The sequence below is a fragment of the Vanacampus margaritifer genome, chromosome 3 (assembly GCF_051991255.1).
Source record: "Vanacampus margaritifer isolate UIUO_Vmar chromosome 3, RoL_Vmar_1.0, whole genome shotgun sequence".
Taxonomy (NCBI): Eukaryota; Metazoa; Chordata; class Actinopteri; order Syngnathiformes; family Syngnathidae; genus Vanacampus; species Vanacampus margaritifer.
Genome location: NC_135434.1, coordinates 100,904 through 123,720, shown reverse-complemented (window position 1 = coordinate 123,720; position 22,817 = coordinate 100,904). Strand labels below are relative to the sequence as shown.

Sequence of the window (22,817 nt, the reverse complement as noted above, 5' to 3'; positions counted from 1 at the left end):
TTCATCCATGTACGGTATATATTTTTATTCAATATTATACATTTTACAAATATATGACATTGAAATGAATGAGATTTAAAAAAAAAAAAGTTTTTTTACTGGCTGGCTTTCCTCTGATGATTGTTTTTCATGCTAGGCTATAAGCTTGGAAAACTTCAGCTGATGGTCAAGAAAGGAGATTAGCATTAAGCGCTTTTGTGAGTCTTTTTGAATGAAGTTGCTAATGAAGTGACACCTCAGCTGATGCTGATGATGAAGTCAAAAGGGGCGGGGCTGTGAGGAGCGAAAGCCTCGTAAGAAGAAGAAGTCTAAAGAGGATGAGACAGAAGGAGATTAGAGGAGGAGGACGAAGGGGGGAGTGAAAAGGAGATCTGCAAGCAAGAAGGAGAAGGAAGAAGAAGAAAGAAAAAAAGGAAAGGGACCAACGAAGCCATTTGTGACTTTGCGCTCAATCGGCCCGAAGAGTGAAAAAGAAAAAGGTAAGCGAGTACAGTCGATGTTGTGAGTGGATGAGTGTAGCGCCCCCTCGTGGTCACTTACAAGCTACATTGAACAACGAGTTGGTTGCTTGGCAAATGTACGAGTTGACGCTCGTTGTGTGCAAGTACGCGCGTAACGGACGACTTGCGTCCCTCCGGATGTACGTTGACGTGACCCGCCCAAAAACGTCTCGCATCATCTCACATTGCGCTCATTTGGTGGAAGGTTGACTTGCACGGTCGCCATCGAGTCAACGACTTGTTGCGTTGCACCAAGTAACAAGTCGTCGTCACGTCACGTTACACGCCGGGGGAGACAGTGTGCGTGCGTGCGTGCGTGTGTGCGTGTGTGCGTGTCCGGTCCTCACACAAAGTTGCGCTGGTCTACTTGGTTCATGTTGTCCGACAGGCGGTCCGGCACTCAGCTGAGCTGCCACCGGCGGGCGGCGAGCCCACCGGCAAGGCCAACGTACAACAGTTTCATGCCGGAAAGCGCCGCCATCTCGCACCGCCGCTGAGCCCGCGAGGACCCCAGCATGGATGGCTTCAAGCCACTCCCACTCCTGCTCCTCTTGGTGACGTCCAGTCGATGTCAATTTGACGCCTGTCGCCGGGAGGCGGGGCCCGGATGGGAGGTGGCCGCCTGCCAGCCGCCAGCCGCCAACATGAAAGAAGTCATGCAGATACGAGTGGATCCGCCGGGAGTCACCTGCGGGAACCCTCCGGAACGTTTCTGCACTCTGGTATCGGCGTGCGGTCTCCTTATCCGATCGTCAGCTCTCAACTCACTGACTGCTCGCCAGATGTTTTCCAAGCGGCAATTTGGGTCGAGCCACAAAATATTCGGATCTGTGACGACCTCCCGAACGGCGAGTCCATGTTCTGTAGAAGTGCTGCACATGCAGTTCAAATTGGAGACTTGAGCTCACTTTGCGCAAAAACAAGCCAAAGAGGAAAAGTGGATCGGCTCATGGCTGACGGTTGAACGACATGTCGGAAACCTCCACGGCAGTCAAAAGCGGGCTTTGCATCCACTCGTTTGGATTCCAAATGTTCACGAAATGTGAAAATAAAACTGAATGGAAGCGCTAGAAATTCCCAAAAGGGCCCGAAATTCGCAAAAAGTGTTTCCGCTTAGAGGGGGCGCATTTTCAAGCGTATCGAAAAAAGCAAAATGTGAACTTTGGCTGCGGAAACAGTTTTTATTAAGACCCCAATTTGCATCAATATTGCGAAATGCACCTTTAATTAAAGAAGCGAATATTTATGCCATTTTAGATGGAAAAGAGCAAATAAATGCTACGGTTGATCAAGAATTACAAAAGGAAACTCGTTTGACGTCATCGTACGGCACAGTCTTCTCCTTCTTTGAAATGACTGGTAGATCACGTCTCGATGATGTCTAGCGCCACCTACAGCGGCGGAGTCACCTTTCAATATTGGCAAAAGAACAACAGATGGAAACGGGCAGAAGTCGCATGTCCGTTTTGGGCATTTTCAGGAAATTTGCTTATAAAATTCCAAACGATTGGATGGAAACCTGACTAGTGAGTTGGTGGTCGGGATGATAATGTCTTCATGTCTTCATGTCCACCTGTCCTGGTCCGACATCTTGACCATTTCCGTCCCCGCGCCCGCGCTGTCACGATGTAGGAGAACCCGTACCTGTGCAGCGACGAGTGCGACGCCTCCAGTCCGGACCTGTCTCACCCGCCTCAGCTGATGGGAGACCGGGAGAGGGGCGGCCTCATCACGTATTGGCAGACGGTCACGTGGTCCAAGTATCCCGAGCCGCTGTTGGCCAACATCACGCTGTCCTGGAACAAAAGTCTGGAGGTGGTGGACGACCTGGTGGTCAGCTTCGAATACGGGCGCCCCACCAGCATGGTCCTGGAGAAGTCCACGGACAAAGGTGAGAGACGCCGGCGTACGTCCCGCCGCGCTCGCCCGCTCACCCGCTCGGTGTACCTCCCGCATCAGGACTGACGTGGCAGCCGTACCAGTTCTACGCCGACGACTGCATGGAGACCTTCGGCATGCCGCCCAAGCGGGTGTCCGACTTGGCGCCCAGCAACGTGACCAGGGTCATCTGCACCGAGCAGTACTCGGGATGGGTGGGCGCCAAGGTAACCTTGGGACACACAAGCCGTCAATAAGAAAGTCCGTAGCGGTCTTGTAGCCTCGCTGGTAGCAGAAATGATAAGCAGCTAATGCTAACCAGGCCGGGGAGGAGCAGAGGCGCTAACATGCTACCATGCTAACGGCTAGGAGGAGAAGACGGTGGTGTTCGAGGTGGGAGCCCGCCTGCGAGTGTTCGCCGGCCCCAAGCTACTGAACATGGACGCCTTGTACACGCGGCTGCAGAGCAGCAAAGCTTTGCGCGACTTCTTCACCTTCAGCAACCTTCGCCTGCGACTGCTGCGACCGGCCCTGGGCGGGACCTACGTCCAGAGAGACAACCTGCTCAAGTACTTCTACGCCATATCCAACATTGACGTGCCCGCCAGGTACGCCTGCGCTCCCTTTTGTCTCGTGCAAGTGCGTTCATTTTTGGGCTGGGGGGGGCGGAGCCAGGGCGCTGCCATAGCAACAGAGGGGAGAGTCTCAAATGAAACATTAGCGGACCCCAAAAGGGGCGGAACTCGCGACTGGGTCCCTTGGCTCCATTGCGTAAGCGCTTCAGTCACTGAGCTTCCTTTTCAGGGAAGATCTTTGCATAATTTGGATGCATTTCCAAGAATGCAAGCGCGGCGAAGAAATATTTGTGGCTACGTATAAAAAGACGGGCTTCAGTCAAACCGTCACGCGTGCGTGCGTGCGTGTGTTGCAGGTGTCAATGCAACCTGCACGCGTCTCGCTGTGCGTTGCGCGACGGCACGCTGACGTGCGACTGCGAACACAACACCAGCGGACAAGACTGCCAACGCTGCGGCGGCGCCTTCCAGGCCCGCGACTGGATGGCGGGAAGCTTCCTGCCGCTGCCCGCCGGCACCGCCAACGCTTGTGCGTCGCAAATTCTCATTTCTTGGATTTTGTTTGTTTGCCGGTTTTCCTTCAATAGGCGTTCATCCACCGTCTTTGCTTTTTAGGTCAAGCAGCAGAAACAACCACCAGTGAGTGTCCGTCCGTCTGTCTGTCCGTCCGTCTGTCTGTCCGTCTGTCTGTCCGTCTGTCTGTCTGTCTGTCCGTCCGTCCGTGTTTGATGCACCGAAGCAGAAAGGCAGTTGGCAATGTGCATTGTGGAAGAAAAGTTCATCTGCTTTCTTAAATCAGCAACAGGTGGTGTGTGTGTGTGTGAGACAGTTTAATCCGTCTGCGAGCAAGAAGAAGTCAATCTTAATCTTAATCTCGCACCTCCAAGCATCGGCCACTTTACTGACCTGATGTTTGAGGTTCTGAAAGAGATTTCAGAACCGCATTCTTGGAGGATCCAGATCATGTTTGAGGTTCCAGGTTATGTAACAGATTCAAGAATTGAGTTTTGACTTGACTAAATCTGACAATTTTCCTCCTGATGGATTTTTAGTGTGTGCGTGCGTGTGTTAAGTGCGCAGTTGTAGACCCGCAACAAGAGGACTAAAAAGCGCTAAATGTTCTTCTCTGACAGCGGATGATGACTGGGCTTCAACGCGCGGAATGACGGACACGAGCCCGACTTCCACCCGCGACGCCATTTCCAGTTTAGTCCCGTTGACTTTCGACCCGTCTCCCGACATGCGTCGTTTCCGGACTATTTCAACACCGGCAACTGCGACCCCTTTGGACACGACGGCTGCTTTTGACACTCCTCGTGTGACATTTGACACTTCTTTTGACGTCAGTAATTTGTGGACCGCTTCCACTCTTGCAACGACGACTTGGATGGAAACAACAGACATTTTGTCTCCGTCAACTGCTGACTCGTCTTCCAGTTCAACTCGGACTTCGGGTGCTTCTGCCGTTGACATTTCTGGTTCTGACAGCGCAGCAACCGACAGCTTTATGATTGACACTTCTGTAAGTGAGGCGGCGGCCACTGCAACACAGGACCAATCTACGAGTTCTTCTCCAACTCTTGTGGACTCAGCGAGTCCGAAGCGGGGAAGCGTTGACACAGCGTCCGCGGGGGGCGGGGCCAGCGTTTCCCCGGTGGCTCCTGCTCTTAACGCTTATGGCGCCGGTCAGCGTTTAGACGCTAGCGGTCCACCGGTGCCGAGCGCCACCAGGGCCGTCTCAAACATCAACACTGACTCTAAGATGTCGATTTCTGACCCAGTGACTCCGCCCCCTGACAAGACCGACTTTGTTCCTACGTGGGCGACCACCAGCAGCTTCTCGCCATCAAGCTCAAGCTCCCGGCAGCCAGAAGTCATCCCGTCTGCCGGCACCGACCTCCCTGGAGATACTTGGCCTTCTCCGATTTCTTATCCTGGATTGGCAGCAGGGACTTCTAATGGACCTCCTCTTGAAGGACCTCCTCCCGATGAGCCGCTCTCCATTCAAGCCATCGATGGACTTGTCCCTGATCTTTCTCCTGAAAATGTGCCGCCCGCTCCCAATGGACGTCTTCCTGACAGACCTTCTGACCCGCCCTCCTCTGATGGAGCTGCTCTCGAAAAAAACCTATTTGTTATAACAAGCCCTGATGTAGCCTCTCTCGATGTCCCTCTAGAAAGCGAGTCCGCCAAGATAAATGATCCACCTGCCGATGTGGCTCCACCCGACGGGCCGCTTGCCAAGCAACCTCCTGGTGAAGACGGAACTCCCTTTGAACGAGAAAGTCGGGATCCAATTGCAGCGCCGGACAGATCAGCTCCAGACGCAACCGTCCCGGGACAAGCTCCTGTGGATCAAGCACCAACGGACGGAACGCAGCTCCAAAGATTCCCCCCAAATTCACCTGCCGATGCAACCTTTTCTGATGGACTTCCTCTTGACAGTCCCGCTCCGTCCTTGGCTGAAGTTCTTCCTCCTGAGGTGCGCGATGTTCCTCCTTCGCAAGTTGGAGAAACTGCACAGGATAAACCGTCAACTGCATCCGATTGGTCAGAGCCCGCTGGGGACTTGGCCCCAGTGGACTTCACCTTCCCTTTTCCAGAAGATCAGGATTCCACTACACAAGGAACAGAAGATTCCAGTCTGGATTCTGGATGGGATTCTGTTGATCCAAATTCCACTGAAGCTGGAACACAACCTGGAATAGGAAGTTCTACGTCAGATTACGGATTGTATTCAGTTGACCAGGATTTCACTGGACCTGAAACTCCTCTTGAAACTGAAGATTCAACTCCAGATAGCGGATTGGATTCAGTAGATCTGGAATACGCTGGCCCTGTAATTGAAAATTTAAATCCCAATTCTGGATTGGATTTAATGGACCAGGATTCCACTGGACCCGAAACACCAACTACAACGCAAGATTTTAATCCTGATTCTGGATTGGATTTAACCGATCAGTATACCACGCAGCCTGGTACGGGTCCGAGAACTGAAGATTCCAACACAGACTCTGGATTGAATTCAGTTGAGCGTCCTTTGGATTCCGAATCAGGCCAAACAGGAGAATCTGAACCAGAGTCTTCAGATTCTAGCCCTAAAATTCTTGAGCCGGAGACAAGACCCGATTCTCCTGAGAGAGTCGGCGAAGCAAGAGAGGACGCTTCGTTGGCGACCAATCAAGAAGAACAAGAGTCAGACAAATGGAGGAAGGAGGAGAAGACCAAGGAAGAAGGTGACACCATAGATAGATAATAGCTAGAATGGCCTTTAATGGAATTGGTGGAAATGTGAAAGAAGAAGCTGAAACGTGTTTGATTGACAGCTGCGGAAGTTTTGAAGGAACGAGAAAAGAAAGAGGAGAAAGAAGAGGATCCAACGGAAGCTTTTGAAGGAAAGAAAGACACAAAAGAAAAGAAAGAGAAGAAAGAGGAAAATGGCTATGAGAAAAAAGGTAACAAAAGAGTATTGTGACACTTTTAGCATTAGCATTAGCATTAGCAACAAGAGTATTCCGGATACTTTTGCACGTTTTTTTTTGTGTGTCTGTGAAGCGACTCAGAAGATTTTGATTCCTGGCAGTGGGACGAGCAGCCAACTTTCCAAAATTGCCTATGTCACCTTCCAGGGTAAGACCGCCCTGATGCTGCCTCAGAGTTGACCTCTAGCTCCTCCCCTTTCAGCATTTGACCCCTCCCCGGAGACCCTGACTCCTCCCACAAAAAAAAAAAAAAAAAACCTTCATCGGATCATGAAATCATTGAACATGTGGTGATCCGGTCACCCTGTGATTGCCAACTAGCTGTGTTAGCATGTTAGCATTAGCAACAGGTATGTTAGCGTCTGTTTTTCTTGTGTGTGCGTGTGTGTCAGAGTGCGAGTGTAATGGCCACTCGAACCGCTGCAGCTTCATGGACTTCCTGAACGTGGTGACGTGCGTCAGCTGCAAACACAACACCAGGGGGCGCCGCTGCCAACACTGCCGACTCGGCTACTATCGCGACAACAACCTGCCGCTGCATCATCAGGACGTTTGTGTGGGTCAGTCACGCACGCACGCACGCACACACCGTGATGTTTGGGTTACAATTTGTGATTGGGCAGACCTGGAGAGCTCACGTTGGGAAATAGAAACAATAACAAAAAGGCGGATGAACAAAGCACACGTCAACAATTTAAAAAGGCTCCGACAAAGAGAAAAACAAAGAAACCAATCCAAACAAAAAGTGTTCGAAAAGAGTGAAAGTCCTCCACAATGTTTGTAAGCACGAAGGAGACGAATGTCTTCCACATGCACAAGCGAGTTGGCATCAAGATGGTGGCAATTGACAACGAGGGAGGAGCCACAAGAGAAGCCCCCCCCAGACACCAAAGGGGAAAAACGGCAAGAAAAGCAAAAGCATCCAACGTGGAGTAGATCCAAAAGAAAAACCCAAAAGCTGTCACGCAGGATTCTCTTGGTCCCGCAACAGCCGTAAAAACAATTGGGCTGGCGGCTTTTGTCCCAATTTTGAGCAGGACATCAAACGTCCCACCATCCTCATCTCCAACCATCGTCCTGACCTTCACCATGATGATGATGATGATGATGATGATGATGATGATGATGTGTTAAAAACCGGCTCGTTGGCAGAGATTCCGGGACCAGGAAGTCAAAGCCTGCCACGGTTTGGTTCTTTTCAAGCTCGCCCAGAAGCTAAAACCAAACTATGGCAAGTTTGGACTTTCCAGGGCTTCCAGGAAGCCACGCCCATTTTGGGAAGACTAATCGCAAAAGTGAGGAGAGCAAAAAACAACGAAAATCAGGAAACAAAAAAACCCAAGACTTGGACTTGGACTTGGGGTGGATCCTGTTGACACTGTTGTTGTTGTCGTCAGAGTGCGAGTGCGACGTCGCAGGCAGTCGGTCTCGGCACTGCGCCGCCTCGGGGGCGTGTCAGTGCAGGGAGGGCACCACCGGGAGGCGCTGCGACCGGTGTCTGCCGGGATACACCTGGCGCGGGGACGGCTGCACAGGTAGGCGGGACGAGGGGAGGGGCCCGATGATCGAGGGACGGACTAACCAGCTCGGCCCTCATCTAGCCAACGTGTGCGACGAGGCTCTGCCGTGTCAGAACGGCGGCACGTGCGCCGACTTCCTGCGCTGCCAGTGCGCCGACAAGTTCGCAGGTAAGCGATGATGATGTCACAGGTCAGGTGAGGCACACCCATGATGATGATGATGATGATGATGATGCTGTCTAGGCACGATCTGTGACGCGCATGCGCAGAAGATCGGCCATCTTGGATTGCTAACTATGGCAACCGCACAAAACACGTTCACACACGCAAAATGAAACGGACTTGGCGAAAGGTGCAGGACAGGTGCATGTTTTTTATTTTATTTTTTAAATTTTATGTTAGTCAAAGCAGTCTTCTTCCCAAGCATACAAATAGAAAATATTTTGACACACACACTGCAGACTTATTGTAAAGTATAACAATGCAGACTCACTGGAAATGTAATGGGGTCAAAAGTCAAATGTTCATCTTTAAAACGTTTAAGATTAAAAGTTACAAACCCAATTGCCAAAAAGTTGGGACACTCTACAAATTGTGAATAAAAAGTGAATGCAATGATGCGGAAGTGCCAAAATTCAATATTTTGTTCAGAATAGAACATAGATGACAGGTCAAAAGTTTAAACGGAGAAAATGTATCATTTGAAGGGAAAAATATGTTGATTTTATGGTGCCAACAAATCTGCAAAAAGTTGGGACAGGAAGCAATAAGTCAATTGCACTTAAAAAAACAGCTGGAAGACCAGTTAGCACTAATGAGGTCCGTTGGCGACTCGATTGGAGCATAAAAAGAGCTTCTCGGGGTGGCCGAGTCTCTCAGAAGCCAAGATGGGGAGAGAATCGGCAATTCCTCCAATGTTGCGCAGAAAGATCGTGGAGAAATATCAGGAAAAGCTCAAAGTAACATCATCCAAAGATTCCGAGAATCTGGAACAATCTCTTGTGGAAGGGTCAAGGCGGACCAATCCTACTGGATGACCGTGACCTTCGGAGCCTTAAAATGGGTTTTTCATGCAGGCATATGAAGGTGTTTTGTTCTAGTGCGGTTGCCGTAGTTAGCGATCCAAGATGGCCGATCTTGTGTCACAAATGTGCCAACTGTTGGGATGCGGTGCAGTTTTAAAAGGAACCTTGACGTAATGACAAGTTAGTTCCATAATGATTCATTTGCTTGTTACTAACATATCTATGAGGTTTGTTTTTCAAAAATCATTTCCAGTTGAATACGTTTGGTTGAAACTTGATTTGTACGTACGCCGCCATTGTTGTTGACGTAAAATGGCGGCTGGCTCTCTGCCCAGCGAGCGATACCAAACGGGTAGAAAGAAAGCGAGGTTAGCGAGCCTCGTAGCGTAGCAAGCAAATAAATCATCAAACGTGTCACTACAGTCGGATTCCTTTTGAATGTGCTGATGATGTCGTGTGTGTGCGCAGGCACGTACTGCGAGCAGCGCGTGTGTCCCAAGAAGAGCGGTTGCCTTGACGACGACACAAGCGCCGCCTCACCGCCGATGACTTTGCCACTCCGCCTCCTGCTCATCTTCGGCCTGATCGGCGCCGCCTTCTGATCCTCAACAGGAAGTCAAATTGGGGAAAGGCTCCATGATGTCATCAAGCCGCGACGCAACGCAAGCGAGCGTCCGGGCGGGGCCGCTGTCGAAGTTGTGCCTGATCAAGTTCAACATCCTCAAAGAAATGTGTTCCTAAACGTCATGCCTCAACATACGTGCAATTGTTTGCTTTGACTTGCGAGCAAACTTTCTGATCCGAGCGCTCGTTGGTAGCAGCGCAACAAGCAGCAAAAAGTGAACAATTGTTCCCCCCCAAAAATGTTGTTTCACGTCCACTGAACGTTTATTTGAAAATTAAACAAGGAGCATGACACTTTCAGACAAATAAGTCCACGAGCTAAATGCTAACACACAATGTATAGACGACTAATGAATCTCGCATGGATGTTGTGGTATCAAACGTTCACGTTCAAACTCACAAGGCAGGCATATATTCTTGATCCTCCCTGAAAAGCGAGTCCAATGGTGCGGTTTGGAACCGGCATACACACGAGGACGGATTTTTGGATTGTTGGTCTGTGAGGCACTCACCTGCAAGGAGCCGGCATCCATCTTGCAACGAGTGGTCCCGCTTATTTATTTCAAGGCGTTTGTTGGACTGGCAGCTTTTCTGGCTTGCATGTGCAAAGCTTCTTTTTTTTGGGGGGGCGGGGGGTCATAAATGGCTTGAGCGGCCCCCAGACGCGCTCAATACCGGACCTGTCGAGGACAAGTACAACCTTCAATCTCAAATTTGTTTTGTCTCTTTTTACTTCAATGAAACAGCAATAGTTTGACTTGGAAAATAAATAAAAACAAGGAGAAAAAAAACGACAACCTGCTTTCGCTGTTGACAAATCCAAACATTTCTGATATTTCCAAAATGCAAATCTTCATTTCCACGGCATATTGTGTTCCTTTTGCCTAAAGCAGGCAGATTGTTATCATCATTCATCACATTTTTTTTTTTTTTTGAAATAATCCTCACAAATCAAATGACAAGGATCCAAAGTCCAATATGCTTTTCAATGATCAGCAAGCGCGTCCTTTCACCGAGAAAAAAGAAATGCTGCATTCAAAGAAAGTGGGAATTCGGAATCCTCCCACTCGTTTGGAGGATGGATGGACGTGAGAGTTTGTCCTCAAAAGTAAATACAAGACATATGTTCACGTGACAAAACGTGATTTGGAACGACTGCGTTAACCACAACAACAAACAATTAATCAAAATCAGACATCTTTGTTTACATTTGCCTCGAACTCTTTCGAGTCGAGTCTCGAGACTGAAACACACCCAAAAAATCCGACTTCAAACCTTCCTTGAATTCAGCACAATGAAATATCAGGAAGTAAGAAAAACCTGTATTATAATAAAGTATTCGCAGTTTGACTTTCTTGTCGTTTCTCTGAGCTTTGACGAGACGGTCGGTTCGGGTCAGGACCCCCCGCCCCACCGGGGAAAATCTCATTGAAATGACTGGCAATTTTTATGGAAATGCTGAAATGACGCCAATGCGTCGAGCGCCTGCAATTCTTGGTGAAACCTTTTTGTTGGCGGACACAACGTTAATGATTCAAGAATTGAGAAGCATTCTATCATCGAATGAAAGGAAACGTGTCCAAGAACACGAGGCAAATGACTGTGTGCCGCCAAACTCATTTCTCTGAAGAAATCCAACAAGCAGTCAAGATGAACAAACTAAAAAGGTTATGCTGCAACATGCAGGGGCGTCAGAGTTTGTAGAAACACATTTAAATGAGAGCAGCGTCTTCAAATACCTTATCGTTATCGAGGCATCCCTTTCAGTGATATTGGGAACGAAATCACTCCATTTTTGCCACAATAACACTCGACGCAAAAGCGGAAGTGTGGCGTCATCATAATTTACAATCGGGCAGCGTCGCTTTTAGTTAATTTATTAACCATTATTCACAGGTACAAGTATATAGAGAACCTAAGTTGTATACAAAGTTGAACAGCCACATGTCAGGGAGTCACGCACATTCAAAAAGTTTATTAGTGATCGTTTTTAAAGCCTTTTTGAATCATAACGAGGCTGTTGCGTCATCACCGGCGGACGCACCGCTCCGACCGACGTCATCAGAGCGCGACCAACGATGCGCGTGTGGCGGACCTTGGCGACCTTGTCGTTAGGAGCCGTACTGGGCGCCTCGGCGAGCTGCCTGTGGAGGCTTCCGGGCGGCGAGCAGCAGGAGGAGGACGAGGAGGAGGCGGTCGGCCTGCTGGCCCGGGTGCCGCTAATTCCGGTACCGAGCGTCCACGCCGCCTCCGAATTGACGGTGCGTACCCGTGCCGACGTCAGCCAGCGACCGCCCTTTACTGGAGTTTTTTTTGTTTTTGTTTTTATTTCAAAGCAAATACGATACTAGTGCAAATGTGAACGATTTGTCAGAGTTGCTCACGTCAAGAATTTGTTTCAAATGACTTTTGTCGCCATCTTCACTGCGACTTCGTCTTTCATCTTCCCTTGAGTTTCGAGGGGTGGAGTGTTGGAGGGTGACGTCATACTCGAACTCCCGGACTGTTTTTAATTATTATTATTATTTTTAAACTTATTTATTTGTATTCATCATTCAAATACAAACAGTTAAGGCACACATTATATTATCATTATCAACAGTTGAACAGCAGCAAGAACTTAAAAAAGAAAAAGGAAAAAAAAGGATAACCAAACAAAGTGAGGAATTTAATCCAAAAGGGGCCGGTCCATAAAATAAAATAATCTCTGGGCATTTTTGTTTGTCATGAATTTTTTTTGTTTATCTTGAGATCAATCTTCCAACTGGCTCCCGGCGGACATAGTTGTCTTTTGCCCAGCTCCATTTTTTATTTTTTTGTCTTTGACCACAGGAGCTCAGTCAGATTAGCGGAAAAATCCACTCCGTGTCTTGGAGCCACACTACAGCAAGCATGAAAGCGACAAAAACATCTCCCCATTGCCGCGTATTGCCAAGAGCACATTCGGAAAGCAGCCGTCAATCAGTCATGGTGACAGTCATCATAGATGCCAGTCGATGGCAACGACATGGAAGTGTAGCAGCTTGCGTTGCTTCTTTTTATTCTCCCCAATTCGTTTTTTAACACACGAGCAAAACAATCTTGCAGGCCGATCACATCCGGTACCGACATCGGTGCAGTAAGGAGAGCCAAGTGCCTTCCTATTGGTCAATTGCGAGCAAGCGATCAAAGGACGACATAGCAAGACCAACAAAAATTCAGACTTTTGCGGCGGTGGTCCCAGACGCCGGGCGACCAATCGTTGGGCCCATCACACCACACCGGCTGCGCTACGTCAAGACAACTCCAAATCGGCCATCACATGCGACACGTCCAAAATCTGAGGTCTGACCTGACGTTAACAAACGTACCACACGATTGGGACGCAAGCGTCAGCTCAGACTTCAAGAAAAATGAAAAAAAAAGAGATTTTTTTGAGCTTGAGCCAGAAGTTGCAGTTCTGCTTTGGGCCAGAGGTGGCAGTCGTGAGCCAAACTCCACAAAACACCTTTTCAATAATCCAACTGCATATGGCGACGTGTGGATTTGAACCCAGGATGAAGAGGTCACGCTCCCATGGTGTTAATTGTTGCAGCTGGGCCGGCCTTCGGGGGCCGCGCTGATGAAATACGGCTTCCCGTCGCTGTCCAACGTCCATACGAGAGAATCCTACGTCAGCTCGTACGACCCGCGAACACGGACGCCTGCGTGGGTCATCGAGAGGCTCGGCGGCGACACGCTGCTCGGGACGGCTGACAGGAAGCGCTGCGACTTTAAGGAGGACGACAGGTCAGTTTCGTGCCTGGGTGCGTGTGTGCGCGCGCCACTCAGCGTGCGCGTTTGTGTGCAGCGTCCACGTGTTCCACCGCGCCACCAACGCCGACTACAAGGGAAGCGGCCTGGACAGAGGTCACATGGCGGCGGCGGCCAATCACAAGGGGAGCCAGAAGGCCATGGACGACACCTTCTACCTGACCAACGTGGCCCCTCAGGTGCGCGCGCTTGCCTCACTTCCGCTGCACGCCACGCACACATAAACGCCCGCGTGCATGCGTGTGCGCAGAACCCTCACTTGAACCAGAACGCGTGGAACAATCTGGAGAAGTTGTGTCGCTCTCTCACCAAGCGCTACGCTAACGTCTACGTGTGCACGGGCCCCCTCTACCTGCCCAGGTGAGGCGTGAAGATCACATGACCACGGCGATGACGTCATCATTTCACAAGTTGTAAACCGAAGGTGGCGCTCTCACGTGTCTTTCAGGCAGGAAGCTGACGGCAAACTTTACGTGCGCTACCAAGTTGTGGGCGGGAACCACGTGGCCGTGCCCACGCACTTCTTCAAGGTCAGACGCGTCGTCGCCATCTTGGATGTGGCACACGTGGGGAGTTGGAAACAGAACGCAAAGAAATGAAGCGTCAATCGCTGCTGTTGTCTTAACCACTAGGGGGCAGTATAATACAGTGGTGTCCAGAGCCGTTGAGAGAGAGTAACAAGATGTCGTCCATATGTCATGTGACCAGTAGTTGACCCAAAAAAGATTTGCATTTGAATATAGATTTAAAAATAGATTGAAAGATGAATTTCACAAACTTCAGCGCTGTGGTTGGTCAACGGCTGGTCACATGACATATGGACGCCATCTTGTTACCCCGCTGAAACGACTCTGGTGGTGTCCAAACGCAGCTTTTGGATGTTTCTCGAGCTCTGCATAAGCCTGATCCCGATCCTGTTGATTGGAAACAGGTGTGTTGGAGCAGGGAACCATCCGAAACCCTCCTGGACCGACTTTGGACACCACTGGTATAATACAAACATACATGGAGATGGCCACAACTCCTCATTGCTCCTTTTTGCACAGCAGAAACAAAAACCTGCCTGTCACTATTGTTAGTTTTCGTTATGTAAATGAAGTGCATATGTTTGTATTTGACATCGTGTAGGCTTAGAAACTTTTGTAATCATTTGTTACAAGTTCTCGATCGGGTTAGACTCACCAGATACACAAAAAATGCCTTTTTGGGGGGATTTTTTTTTTTTGGGTCATATTGTGGTAAAAACACAAAAGCCTTCAAACGATACTTTTGAAAATGACAAGTTTTTAAGAATGAAGATTGACTGAGTTTGCTTTCGTGGTGGTTGTTGATGATCCAACCAAGCTAGTCCAAATGAGCGCCACGTTTCCAACCGCGTCCTAAAAAGTCGAGTGGAACATCGCTGACGACAAAGTGACTTCCAACACGTCGCCGAGGTCAGTCCTCAATCAATTCTTCAAAGATGGCGGCCGCTCGTCACCTTGCTAACATCACAACAATAATGGCAGGCAGAATTTGTCGCTTTGGCAAGGCCGTTTGTGACACATTCAATATGGCCGACAACTTGCCCATATGTCTTCATGTCTGGCGTTGCCGATGACGTTGCGCGTGTGACCGCAGATTTTGATTTTGGAGCGCGGCGGCCAGGACGGCGTGGAACTGCGCTCGTACGTCCTTCCCAACCAGCCTGTGGACGACAAGATCCCTCTGGAGCGCTTCCTGGTTCCCATCGAAAGCATCGAGAGGGCCTCGGGACTCCTGTTCGTCCCCAACATCGTCAGGGCCGGCAGCGGCGCCGCCATCGCCGGCAAATGAAAGTCAAGGAAAGGCCTCGTGCCAGGACCACGCTCGCTCGGCACCACGCGGGTGCGCCAGCGAGCTAACGTCTTCGATCGACATCCTGACTTGGAATTGTTTGGGATTTTTCATTTCAAGCGGTTCCAAGAGCAAATGTGTTCGTTTCTAGCGTTTCAAAGAAGCTTCCTTTTAGTTATTAGCTTGTATTTTTTTCCCTTTAAATTTAGGTAGTATTTGTCAAGTGAAAGATTAAAAAAAGAGCATTGAAATAAAAGCATGAACAGCTCGTCTGATATTGACAAACAGGACATTTTCGCGATACCGTACCGTCTAAAAGACCTCATTTGAATTTCTTTATTCAAAAAAACAATGTTTGTTTTTATGAGGCATGTTTGAGACCACTTTTTTTCCCAAGACGATACTCAACTTTTGAGACCAGATACCGATACCACTGGTACATAAAACCCGCCCGCCAAAAAAATGACAGATCATTTTAAAGGAAAAAATGTATAAATCCCAATTTCCTATTTTTCCTTAAAATGACATGAAATGAATGTCAATATTCGATTCCTCTAATTTCTAGTTCCTGATTGTAAAACGGCCACGAGACGGCGCCCGTCACAAGTCATAATTCCTTAAAACTGGTGGGCCGGAGTCCTGCATGTTTTGGATGTTTCCCTTCTTCACAACTTGAAAGAAAGCCTTCAAAGGTTCACAAAAAGCTTCACCCAAACATCTCTACATCAAACTCACCCCACCCAATTTAAAACTATTTGCGGCAATCCAAGGCTTTTATCTGCAGTGATCCGAATGCAACAAGCTAGATGCTATGCTAACCGCCACGGACTACCCGCCCGCCCGAACTACATTGACTACAATTCAAACGCACCCCTCTACTTTTGGACCGGAGACGACGCTACCGGCACATTTTTCTTTTCTTCTACAGACAGTTCTCGGAATGGACGGAGCGGATATAAGAATTTAGGATTGCGTAAATTAAAATTTTAGACCTGGGATGAAAATATGGGTGTGTTTTTCAAGACATTTAAGGCCTAAAATTTATGTTTCTGAATTTGAGATTTTTAAAAAGACTTTTTTAGACCCCGCGGGAACCCTGTGGATTACAACATTTTGTGGTACATGGCGCCAACTAGTGTACAGGAGGAACCTAGCAGCAACTGGCACGGCTGATTTCAACATGGATGAGTTGCAGCTAAACGGAAGCGTTTATTGGTTTGCGGAACGATGACTCCTATCCTGCAAATCAAAACTTTTGTCCCAACCGTACGGAAAAGCGCGTACAGCGGCTGCACGCATAACTGGCGATGGGACGTCCTTCCTCAAGAAAATGAAGGAAGCTGACACAAAAGCCAGACATTTTTTTTTCAGATTAAAAAAAGAGAATGAGCGCACTGGCTCAGGAAGAGGCGGGGCTTACACGCGCACATTCAAACAAGCATCGACGTTTGCTGGGCTAAGCGCCGCCGTCAGTGGCGAGGGCCTCTCATTGGCTGTTAGACTGAGCGTCGTCTGCGAGTAGGTGGACTTCCTCAGGTGGGGGCGGGCTTAAAGGCGTCGCCGTCTGCTGGGCCCCGTGTTGTCCATTTCCAGCAAGTCGTCGTCGTCGTCTTCTCCCGATGCGAAGATGTTGAAGAGAGCGTACGCGTCCTTCGGGGCCACTTCCTGCTCCGCCTCGTCCTCCGCACGGTCTTGGTTGCACCGCAGCTGCTTCACGAGCCGCGGCGCCACCCGGTCCTGCAGGAAGTCGATGATCTCTGCGGGCGGCGGCGAGAGAGTTACGAGCGAGCGGCGCAAGGAAAACGTGACGGCTTGCGACGATACCGACCTCCGTAGCTAAGTCGCGTCCAGTCGGGAACGTTGCAGACTTTGAGTCTTCGGAAAAGCTTCTGGCTATAAAGCGGAGTCACGGCACTGAAAGAGCCGGCGACAGCGGTGTGTCACGACATTCTGCCGGTGCGTCACGGCATTCTGCCGGCAGTTCTGCCGGCGCGTCACGGCATTCTGCCGGCGCGTCACGGCATTCTGCCGGCGCGTCACGGCATTCTGCCGGCAGTTCTGCCGGCGCGTCACGGCATTCTGCCGGCAGTTCTGCCGGCGCGTCACGGCATTCTGCCGGCGCGTCACGGCATTCTGCCGGCGCGTCACGGCATTCTGCCGGCGCGTCACCACATTCTGCCGCTTTCCAAGCTCAACTCACCCCACAGTGGTAGCAACCGTCTGCCAATCCACGTCCCTGGCGTCCTCCACGTTCAAAGCGTATAATCTGAAAATGATGACAATCACAACCTTCGTCTCGGCGACTGTCAACAAGCCGCCCACAGCCACCCAACGATCAATCAATGGATCCAGCTTACGTGTTGATCAGGTCCAGTTTGGTTTTCAGTGTCGTCGATCCGTCGTTCTTGGGGCTTTTCTCAGACAGTCGGCACTGCAGGATACCGAACCTGAAACGCAACAAAAAGTGTGACTTTGTTCCCGAAAGACAAACTTGAAATGCACTTCCGCGGTTTTCCAGGACAGACGATTGCAGGACAATCTCTCCAAGACAAGACAATCTGGATCTTCCAGCAGCTGTGCTCACAACTCGACACGCTCACCGGCAACTTTTGTAAAATGGCTGCCAGCCTTCAAAAAACAAAAGCGATCAGGCCAAGCACTTATTTGACTTGGAATGAGAGGAGACAGATGAGGTGGAACCCGCGACCTGACACGGATATACATCCGTCCATCGGTCTGTCTGTGCATCCGTCCAACCATTTGTCCGTCCATCCATCAGTGCATCCATCCATCCATTGATCCATCCAGCCATCCATCCGTGCATCCATCCATTGATCCAGCCATCCGTCCGTCCATCCATTGATCCAACCATCCGTCCGTCCATCCATTGATCCAGCCATCCGTCCATCCATCCATTGATCCAGCCATCCGTCCATCCATCCGTGCATCCATCCATCTGTCCATCCATTGATCCAGCCATCCGTCCGTCCATCCATTGATCCAGCCATCCGTCCGTCCATCCATTGATCCAGCCATCCGTCCATCCATCCATTGATCCAGCCATCCGTCCATCCATCAGTGCATCCATCCATTCGTCCGTCCATTGATCCATCCAGCCATCCATCCGTGCATCCATCTGTCCATCCATTGATCCAGCCATCCGTCCGTCCATCCATTGATCCAGCCATCCGTCCGTCCATCCGTGCTTCATCCCCCGCTCATCCAGCATCGGGTCACGGGGGTGGCCCAGCCTTCCCTCTCTCCTGCCTGCCACTTGGTCTCTTTTCCGGCGTCCCCAGGCCAGCTGAGGGACAGCCGTCTCTCCAGCGTGTCCCGGGTCGTCCACCAGCGGTAACGGATGGCGTCTAGTTGAAGAAGCTGACATGGATATGTGGTACCAAATGGATGGATGGGATTCAAATGAAACTAAATGACACCTTGAAAGAAAAGAATGAATGTCCAGCCTTCGCATTCGCTGATAGCCTGACAAGCCACGCCCACTTTCTTCAACGCAAGAAAGGGAGCAGGTGTACAAAATGACAAGTGAATTTGTACGGTGAGATGAGATAACTCACCACTTGATGCGACACTGAGTCCAGCATCGGGTGCGCACGTGCTGGCTGATGTCGGTCCAGGGCAAACCCGTGCAAAGCTGCTGCAGGTTCAAAAGGCCGTCCTGGGAGGCGGAGCAGCTTTGCAGCGACACCGCCTCCAGGTGAGCCTTGACCGCCTCCTGCAACCTGCCCTCCTCCTCCGCCGTCCAATTGCCTTGACCCGACGCTGGCCGACAGCAAAAACGTGACCGTGTGGAAAAAGACAACAAGGTTTTGCCATCTCACATCAAATGATCAACGATGATTGGATGAATGAAGTCATTGACTGGCGGCCCGCTGGACTTCTTTCCCAGACGGTTGAATATTGCGCACCACCAAACGGAGCGAAAAGCAAGAGTAAGACGCCAGACCTCGTTCACTCGACACACTAGTTCGTGCATTTCTATTTCTTCGGCCCGTTTCTCACTCAACGTTTGCAAACGATGTTGCTTGCAAATATTGCGTTGGTCTTTAATGGTCAAAGAACTTCCAAAAAAGACCATCCAAACGATCCCTCACGCAAGCACGCCGGTCGCCCACACTCGCAAATGTTCAGCGGGATCACGTGGGCTTGATGCATCTCAAATATGGAAGAAAAAAAATGATAATAAAAACACTTCCTCAACAAAAATGGAATATTGGGGTCCGGTGGAAAGCTTGTGAAGGATTTGAATTTGCCGGCAGTGACGTCAAGCGGTCGTTGGAGTGCGCTGGCGACACGCCCACTCCCGGGAAAAATGGTCGAACCACGACGACAAGCCCGCGTCGTGCGTAAAGCTCACGTTTCAGACGACACTTTTCGAACCCTCCTGGCTAGCTCGCCAACATTTATGGCACCAAGTTGCATCGTAATCAGGCCGGGGGGGCCGTTTGGTTGGGGGCTCCTCAAAAAGCGGCAAGAGATGATTCCAAAAGTCAAACGAGAGCCAATGATGCAAATAAAAGCCAGACAGAAGGAAAGAGGAGGGGCTTATACTTCGGCAGGTGTGACAAGCTGAGCAGACGACTCACCGATTTGGGCAAAGCGCTTCTGTAAGGCGTATCTGCTGCGGCCCGTCTTCGCCGCGATGCTCCTCCAATCGTTCCCGTGGAGCTTCTGCAACTTCAGCAGTTGCGCAACCTCCTCGTCCGAGAACCTCGGCAACATCAAGCACAGCGTCGTCAACGAGCGCACCTCGACACACCAGCCGCACAAAATGGCCTCCGCTAAACGCAAATGCAGCCAAAGTGAAGCGATGAAGAAGAAAAAAACGAGCAACTTCATTTCAATAACATCTGCTACGTCCATCAAATGTTCATTTTTTGCGGGGGATTTTGATGATTTGTGGCGTAGGTCGGCGGGACCGTTTTGGATCATATCATGTGGGGGGAAAAAATGAAAATTCTTCACGGGATTTTATGGCATTAGGAACGCCCCAACCACATTTTGTGGAACCCGGATCCAATGTGAAGACTAATCATGATGCATTTGCATTCGACTTTCTTGCTGTCGAATAAAAAAGAGCTGCTTTTGGTTTTTTGGCTCGCTTTGCGGGTCCGGACGAGATTAGCGACACGGCGCTGCCATGGATTCCAACGAGGGACGATGATGAGAGACGGTGCGAGTGTTCTGCGTGGGGAGCCGGCTCTTATTTCAAGGTGAACGAGTGTGAAGAGTTGCTCTCACTGTCCCATGTGGTTCATGTCGTCCAGCTTGAGAGCGCGGGACCAAACCAGCTTGCACGGCCTCGGGATCCCCTCGGCTGCAGGACGGGACCACACCGGAGCAAACATCAACACAACAAGTCAGCAGGGTGCCGGTGGAAAGTGCGCGCGTCGCACCCATGGCCCCCAGGAAGCCGTGTCGCCTTTTGAGCTTCTTGACGTCCGCCGCCTCCCGGTCGCCGTAGCGATGAGGGAAGAGAAGATGGTCGGCGGAGGCGATGCCCGTCACGGCCAGGAAGTGCGCCATGTTGTCTTGGAGTCGCAGGTTCTCCTCCTGGGTGAAGCGCCCCCAGCGGATGCTCACGCCTGCACACACCCGTGGGAAGAGGCGGAGCTTAGCATAACCGGGACCTTGGAGTTGGCTTTCCAGACACCCTTTTTTATTGGAATTGTCAAGAAATGCAGAAATAAAACGGAAGGGGAACGCTAGAAATTCGAAAAAGGATCAAAAATGTCCCCACATTGTGACAGGGACGTCCCCATCACATTTCTTTCTTGGATTTTCAAGCGCGAGCGCCGCCACCTTGTTCTTTGAAGAGTCGGAAGCGGTCCAAGTCGTAGCGCAGAAGTTTCCTGATCTCGTCCGTGCTTCTCTTCTTCACGTTGGGAATAAACTCTTCCAACTCTGCCACCAAAACCGGGTCAAGCCTTGAAAACACACACAAACACACACACGGGTGCAAGAGCGTTAGCATGGGACACCGTTAGCAGAGAAGCTGACAATTGCTCGCGTCAAAGTAACCGTTTCTTAGCATCAAGTCGGGCCGGCCCAAAAATAAAATCTCCATCTTGATTTTTAAAATGACGACGAATCGAATAAAGTCCTGGTATCTCATCTTGTGAACCGGGTCTTGGTAAGGCCGGAGTCAGAGGACGTCCTCCTGCCTCTTTGTAATGCCAAGGTTTCGGCAGTTGGAGCAACATTTGCGTCTTGCTTGCCGCGTGGACTGCAACGGATCCATTTCAAAAAGTCACTCATTTCTTACCTAGCGGCGCATTTTGGCTGAGTGAAATGAAAAAGCAGGCGAGCGCTCGCCATTGGAGCCAAAAGTCAAGCACGCCAAATTTTCGGTCGGCAGCGACCTCTTCTGAAGGTGCTTTTCTTGCTCGAGTTAGTTTGAGTTACTTTTGTAAACCTCAATGTACTTTCAGCTCCTCTTAGGTTTTTCAATAGCGTTTTCATTTTGATTTTGAAAATGTTTCTCAATGTGACTTTGGAGTTATTTTGTTAGTTTCCGCGAACTAAAGTAACCTTGCTTGTCACGTGTCAACAAATAAGTGGTTGGAAAACAAGTGTCAAGAACTCACAGCTCATCGTAGGTTGTCCCGGTTTCCACGCCATCGCTGTCTTCGCTCTCTTCAGCCTCGCCCGCCGTTACGGGCGGACGACCAATCTCGGCGTCCACAAGCGGCGCACTCGTGCTCCTCTTCTTGTTTCCCGTGGGCTCAGTTGCCATGGTAACCTCCTCCTCCTCTGTTCTCTTCTTCTTCTTCTTCTTCTTCACTTGGAAGCCAGGAGGAAGGCTGCTGTCTTTTTCTTCTTCTTCGACCCTTCTCTTCTTCTTGGTGAACCCATCGGCAGCGAGGACGTTTTCTTGCTCTTCTTGGGCTCTTTCCTTCTCCTTCTTCTTCTTCTTGTGTTTGTCGGTGGCCCCGTCAGCAGGAAGCGTGTTTTCTTCTCGCCTTTTCTTCTTGGTTTTCCGCACGTCAGCAAGAACAACCCAGCGGTTCTCCGTTTCCTCTTCCAACATCTTCTTCGTCCTCTGCACATCAGCCGGAAGGACGCCGTCGTCTTTTTCTTCGGGCTTTTTCCTCTTCTTTAGGCTGTTCCGATCTGCAGGAAAAACAGCGCCGGCTTCTTGCATCGTCTCCTTTTTCGTGCAGCCAGTGGCAGGAAGGAGGACATTCTCTTCCTCCATTTCTTTTTCTGCCTTCGCCTTCCCCTGGTCGCTGAGGCCCACAGCCTGAGCGACTTGTTTTTTTCCCTCTCGGGTTTTCTTCTTCTGCTTGCTCGTGGGCACATCAGCGGGAATCCTGTTGCCTTCATCTGCTCCTCTTGGCTCCTTCTTCTTCGGAGTGCGCTTGTCAGGAAGGAGGACACTTTCTTCAACTGATCTCCTCTTATTGGGCTTGCTAGTGTGGACCTCAGCGGGAAGGAGGAGGCTGTCTTCTCCTTCTGTGTTCTCCTTCTGTTTGTGAGCCAGCACATCAGCAGGAAGGAGCTTGCGGTCATCTTCTGTACCTTTCTTCTTCTTCATGTTGAGCGTTCCGGCGTGGGGAAAGAAACGGGACTGCGTTTTCTTCCTCTG

The 22,817-nt window shown here is 50.2% G+C and overlaps 3 protein-coding genes across 11 annotated transcripts; 2 read left to right on the top strand and 1 right to left on the bottom strand.

The window, feature by feature from the left end:
* Nucleotides 1-302: 302 nt before the first annotated feature.
* Nucleotides 303-9,593, top strand: LOC144049112 (uncharacterized). 4 transcript variants are annotated; one of them, XM_077561751.1, is made up of 14 exons: nucleotides 305-479; nucleotides 889-1,222; nucleotides 2,133-2,391; nucleotides 2,460-2,605; nucleotides 2,748-2,986; nucleotides 3,310-3,482; nucleotides 3,569-3,592; nucleotides 4,087-6,189; nucleotides 6,280-6,408; nucleotides 6,509-6,583; nucleotides 6,828-6,995; nucleotides 7,833-7,970; nucleotides 8,037-8,123; nucleotides 9,449-9,593. In XM_077561751.1, the coding sequence occupies exons 2-14, from the start codon at nucleotides 1,016-1,018 to the stop codon at nucleotides 9,580-9,582; spliced, it is 3,882 nt and encodes a 1,293-aa protein (XP_077417877.1). In that variant the 5' UTR covers nucleotides 305-479; nucleotides 889-1,015; the 3' UTR covers nucleotides 9,583-9,593. The 4 variants fall into 4 exon arrangements, 3 of the variants coding, with proteins under 3 accessions (XP_077417878.1, XP_077417876.1, XP_077417877.1); XM_077561750.1 differs by having other exon boundaries at nucleotides 304-479; nucleotides 7,833-8,123; XR_013293482.1 differs by lacking the exons at nucleotides 8,037-8,123; nucleotides 9,449-9,593 and having other exon boundaries at nucleotides 303-479; nucleotides 6,537-6,583.
* On the bottom strand, nucleotides 1,668-22,766 carry LOC144049113 (transcription termination factor 1-like). Of its 6 annotated transcripts, none has more exons than XM_077561756.1 (14): nucleotides 21,817-22,766; nucleotides 21,032-21,156; nucleotides 20,626-20,814; nucleotides 20,471-20,546; nucleotides 19,816-19,940; nucleotides 18,787-18,991; nucleotides 17,569-17,658; nucleotides 17,412-17,477; nucleotides 17,040-17,125; nucleotides 11,344-16,968; nucleotides 10,403-10,488; nucleotides 10,117-10,284; nucleotides 2,448-2,610; nucleotides 1,668-2,369 (listed from the first exon to the last, which is right to left on the bottom strand). In XM_077561756.1, the coding sequence occupies exons 1-10, from the start codon at nucleotides 22,764-22,766 to the stop codon at nucleotides 16,760-16,762; spliced, it is 2,121 nt and encodes a 706-aa protein (XP_077417882.1). In that variant the 3' UTR covers nucleotides 1,668-2,369; nucleotides 2,448-2,610; nucleotides 10,117-10,284; nucleotides 10,403-10,488; nucleotides 11,344-16,759. The 6 variants fall into 6 exon arrangements, with proteins under 6 accessions (XP_077417882.1, XP_077417883.1, XP_077417880.1 ...); XM_077561757.1 differs by having other exon boundaries at nucleotides 2,480-2,610; XM_077561754.1 differs by having other exon boundaries at nucleotides 1,668-2,610.
* Nucleotides 11,683-15,479, top strand: endog (endonuclease G). The gene is made up of 6 exons (XM_077561762.1): nucleotides 11,683-11,865; nucleotides 13,179-13,372; nucleotides 13,434-13,575; nucleotides 13,647-13,756; nucleotides 13,845-13,926; nucleotides 15,017-15,479. The coding sequence occupies exons 1-6, from the start codon at nucleotides 11,683-11,685 to the stop codon at nucleotides 15,209-15,211; spliced, it is 906 nt and encodes a 301-aa protein (XP_077417888.1). The 3' UTR covers nucleotides 15,212-15,479.
* Nucleotides 22,767-22,817: the final 51 nt, after the last annotated feature.